The sequence below is a fragment of the Adiantum capillus-veneris genome, chromosome 6, assembly GCF_014529385.1.
Source record: "Adiantum capillus-veneris isolate H3 chromosome 6, ASM1452938v2, whole genome shotgun sequence".
Classification (NCBI taxonomy): domain Eukaryota; kingdom Viridiplantae; phylum Streptophyta; class Polypodiopsida; order Polypodiales; family Pteridaceae; genus Adiantum; species Adiantum capillus-veneris.
This window is the reverse complement of record NC_140936.1, coordinates 27,876,313-27,879,988: the sequence shown is the minus strand read 5'-3', so window position 1 is coordinate 27,879,988 and position 3,676 is coordinate 27,876,313. Positions and strand designations below refer to the sequence as shown.

Below are 3,676 nucleotides of genomic sequence, written 5' to 3'. Positions count from 1 at the left end.
TATTGAAATGGGGGTGAGAACGTAAAATAATATAGAAAAAGTGACCGGGTGGGGATCATACGGTGTTCACTTGGAGAACACTTTGGAATGGTTGGGGTCACACAGTGATCACTTTGGAATAGGTGGGTTCACAAAGTGATCACATTTCAATTGGGAATCACACGGGATCACTTGATGTTCACCGTGAGTTTTCTTGGGGTTCACTTCAATCGTGATGACATGATGATCACCCAAACATACTTGGGGATTAAAACCAATCCGGCCGCCCCCATTAATAGGGAGTCACTTGACAGAAGGGGTGTCAAATAATCACGAGGCTCCCCTAGAAAACGAACCGCCAATCTGCTGCCTCCCCAATCTGCTGTGGTGATGAGGCCTCAAGAATCAAGCGCGCAATGACGCGCGATATCCGCTTCGCGCACTGCACAGTGTAGACATGCTGCTATGTTCTTTGTTCGTCGGTAGCTCACCCACATTCTAAGGCAGCAATCATGGACGTCTCCACTGTAACGCAACTGGCAACAGCAGTAGCTCCACAACCGGGGTCACAACTAGCACAGCAGCAGCAGCAGCAGCAGCAACAAGAGCAACAACATGAAGAGCTCTGGAAGGACCTCTTCTCTAACCCTTCTCAATGGTGGGACTACAGGCGCTCCAAGACCAACGCCAGATACCCCGATTTTCGACACAAGACTTCAAAACAAGTTCTCTGGCTCAATAACAAACTTAAGCCTGTTTGGGTTGATTCTCGCCTTCCCACCCTTCATGATGCCCGTCGTCGTCACAGTCATGCCCATCATCATGTCAACAGCGATCCCAACCATCAGGACAGCATGCAACGTGACTCTTCTTCATTGGATGAGACTTGCCTTCAAAGCTTTTGTCGTACAGGGAAGCTGGATGAAGCCATAGAGGCTCTTGTAAGTATGAATTACCCTCTTGCTGCCTCTACATACAAGATTCTCCTTCAGAAATGTGGTAGACAAAACGCGCTCAACTATGTCAGGCAAGTCCAGGCCCATCTCACATTATATGCACCTGCTGAGCTGGATGATAGTGACCTGGGTAGGACATCACTGGTAGCATTTGCAAGATGTGGGGCAATTGAGGAGGCATGCGACATATTAAATAAATCACAGGGCCATGGTGTTGTGGAATCTTGGAATGCAATGATAAATGCATGTTTAGCGGGTGATCATGCTTCAGAGGCCCTTGAAATTTTCCCTCACATGGAAGAGGCTCGCATTGAGCCTAATAGCTACACCTTTGTGGGCCTCTTCAAAGCTTGTAGCATTATGCAAGACCTTGATATGGGCAGAAGGCTGCACGCTAAAGCTTGTCAAAAGGGGCTTGCGTCTGACTCCTTTGTTGGAAGCACATTACTTGGTCTATATAGCAAGGGAGGGGCCATTGCAGAAGCAGAGGAGGTGTTCTGTGAGCTCAATGAACGTGACATTGTGTCATGGACCTCAATGATGTCAGCGTACATTGAGCATGGGCAAGCTGAATCCATGTTACAATTGTACAGACAAATGCAAGATGAAGGGGTAAGTGTGGACCCAGTTTTGTATGTGATTTCTCTTCAGGCATGTACTATTCTTGCAGAAGGGGAAGAGGCTGTCTTGGTGGATCAACAACCAATCAAGTTAAGGGCATTATTAATTGGACAGGCTTTTCATGCTGACGTCAATAACAATGGGTTTGCAACTAATACAATTGTAGGCACCACACTCTTGAACATGTATGGGAAGTGCGGAGCTATGAAAGAAACCGAGGCGGTATTCTGTAAAATAGCTCAGCATGACCTTGTGTCATGGAGGGCAATGCTTTCAGCATACGTTGAGCTGGGTGAAGCAGAAAAGGCTCTACAATTATATATGCAAATGCAGGAAAAGGGAATGAATGTGGAATATTCAACATACGTCATAGCCTTAAAGGCATGTGCTCTTCTTGGAGAGAGAGAAGAGGCATTTTCTTCAAAGGTAGTGCCCAGCAGCAAAGTGGTTTCTCTGGAAATTGGAGAGGGGATACTTGCAGACATCCGCAGGCGTAACCTCTCCTCAGATACTTTCATAGGTACTGCTTTAATTACCATGTACGGAAAATGCGGGATGCTTGTACAAGCAGAGGCTGCGTTTTGTCAATTGTCTCATCGTGATGTTGTATCTTGGACTGCAATGTTGTCTGCTTATGTCGAGCAGGGTGAACCGAATAAGGCTCTGCAGCTCTTCAGTTTAATGCACCATGAGCAGATAAGTCCTGATCTGCTCGCCTTCATTACTGCCTTCCAAGCATGTGCCAGTCTTGCAGAAAAAGGAGACAATTGTCTGTTTGAAGGACGACCTGTTAAGAGAAAAGCTTTGGAGATAGGGAAGGCATTGTTTGCTGATGCTAGGATGAGAGGTTTTGTCTCTGATGTTGCTGTCAGTACAGCCCTTCTGAGCATGTATGGAAAATGTGGGGCAATCAAGGAGGCTGAGGATGTCTTTTTGGGATTATCACACCATAATTTGTTGTCATGGAATGCAATGCTCTCTGCATACGTTGAATGGGATCAAGCAGAGAAAGCGGCAGATTTATATGGAGAGATGCAAAAGAAAAGAGCAGTCAGAAATGATGCTACGTTTTTGTGTGCTCTGCAAGCTTGTCATAACCTGGGAAGCTTGGAGTTGTGCAAACAAGTTCACTTTGAAATTGTGTCCTCTGGGTTTGATCAAATGGCTGATGTTGTTGCTACCTTATTGCATGCATATGGGAGTTGTGCAAGCATTGTGGATGCACAGGTGATATTTAATGAGATACCTGAGTATGAGCGCGATGTTGTCCAATGGAATGCATATATTTCTGCCTATGCAGAGGGGGGAGACACCAAAGGAGCTCTAGAAATCTATGAAACGATGAACAGGGCACAAATCTTTCCCAATGAAGCAACATTTGTTACAGTGCTTTTGATCTGTTGTCGTTCTGGACTTGTAATCCAAGGAGTTCAATACTTTGAATCTATGATCAGAGACTATAATCTACGTCCAAATTTGCAGCATTATGGCATTATGTTTGACCTCCTTGGACGTGCAGGAGATTTCAAGAGAATAGAGAAGATGCTAAACTCCATGTCAATGCAAGCTCCTATGACCATCTGGCTCAGCTTACTTGCGTCATGCCGGACACATGGGAACGTAGAGCTGGCAAAATTGGCATTCAAGTCTGCCGTGGATTTACAGCCTGAGCTGGCCGCTCCGTATATCTTGATGTCAAATATATTTACGGAAGCTGGGCTGCAAGAATCTGCAATTGAGGTTGAACAACATAGACAGAAGAACTGTGGGTGACTCTGATCGTTTGAAGTACTGTGATGCACGTGTAGCGTTAAGTATCAGCTCAAAGATGGACTTGATTACCAGTTTGTTAGTTTTAATCCTGGTGTGGTGGACAAAAATCTGGGGTGAGGTGGAACGGGCTTTTGCTGTTTACTGCAAAGTTGCAAGATTCTGCATGCATCTGCTTGAAGATGATTTTTTTTGAAGCATCTGGTGATATTGGTGTTGTGAGATGTCAAGGAGCAACTAAATTCAATTTTCTGTTGCCACATACAGCAGGGACTGCGAGCACCAAAGGCAGATAGTGCATGTTACCAAGTCAATATTCCTTTTAACCATGTGGTTTCGCATCTTGTTCC

General features: G+C 45.3%; 1 protein-coding gene across 1 annotated transcript in view; it reads left to right on the top strand.

The window, feature by feature from the left end:
* Positions 1-284: 284 nt before the first annotated feature.
* Positions 285-3,676, top strand: part of LOC147455280 (pentatricopeptide repeat-containing protein At1g03540-like) — a 4,259-nt gene continuing 867 nt past the window's right edge. The window contains exon 1 of the mRNA XM_086514097.1: positions 285-3,676. This exon is cut by the window's right edge and continues 867 nt beyond it. Within this exon, the coding sequence (XP_086370223.1) occupies positions 492-3,329 (2,838 nt within the window). The 5' untranslated portion in view covers positions 285-491 and the 3' untranslated portion in view covers positions 3,330-3,676.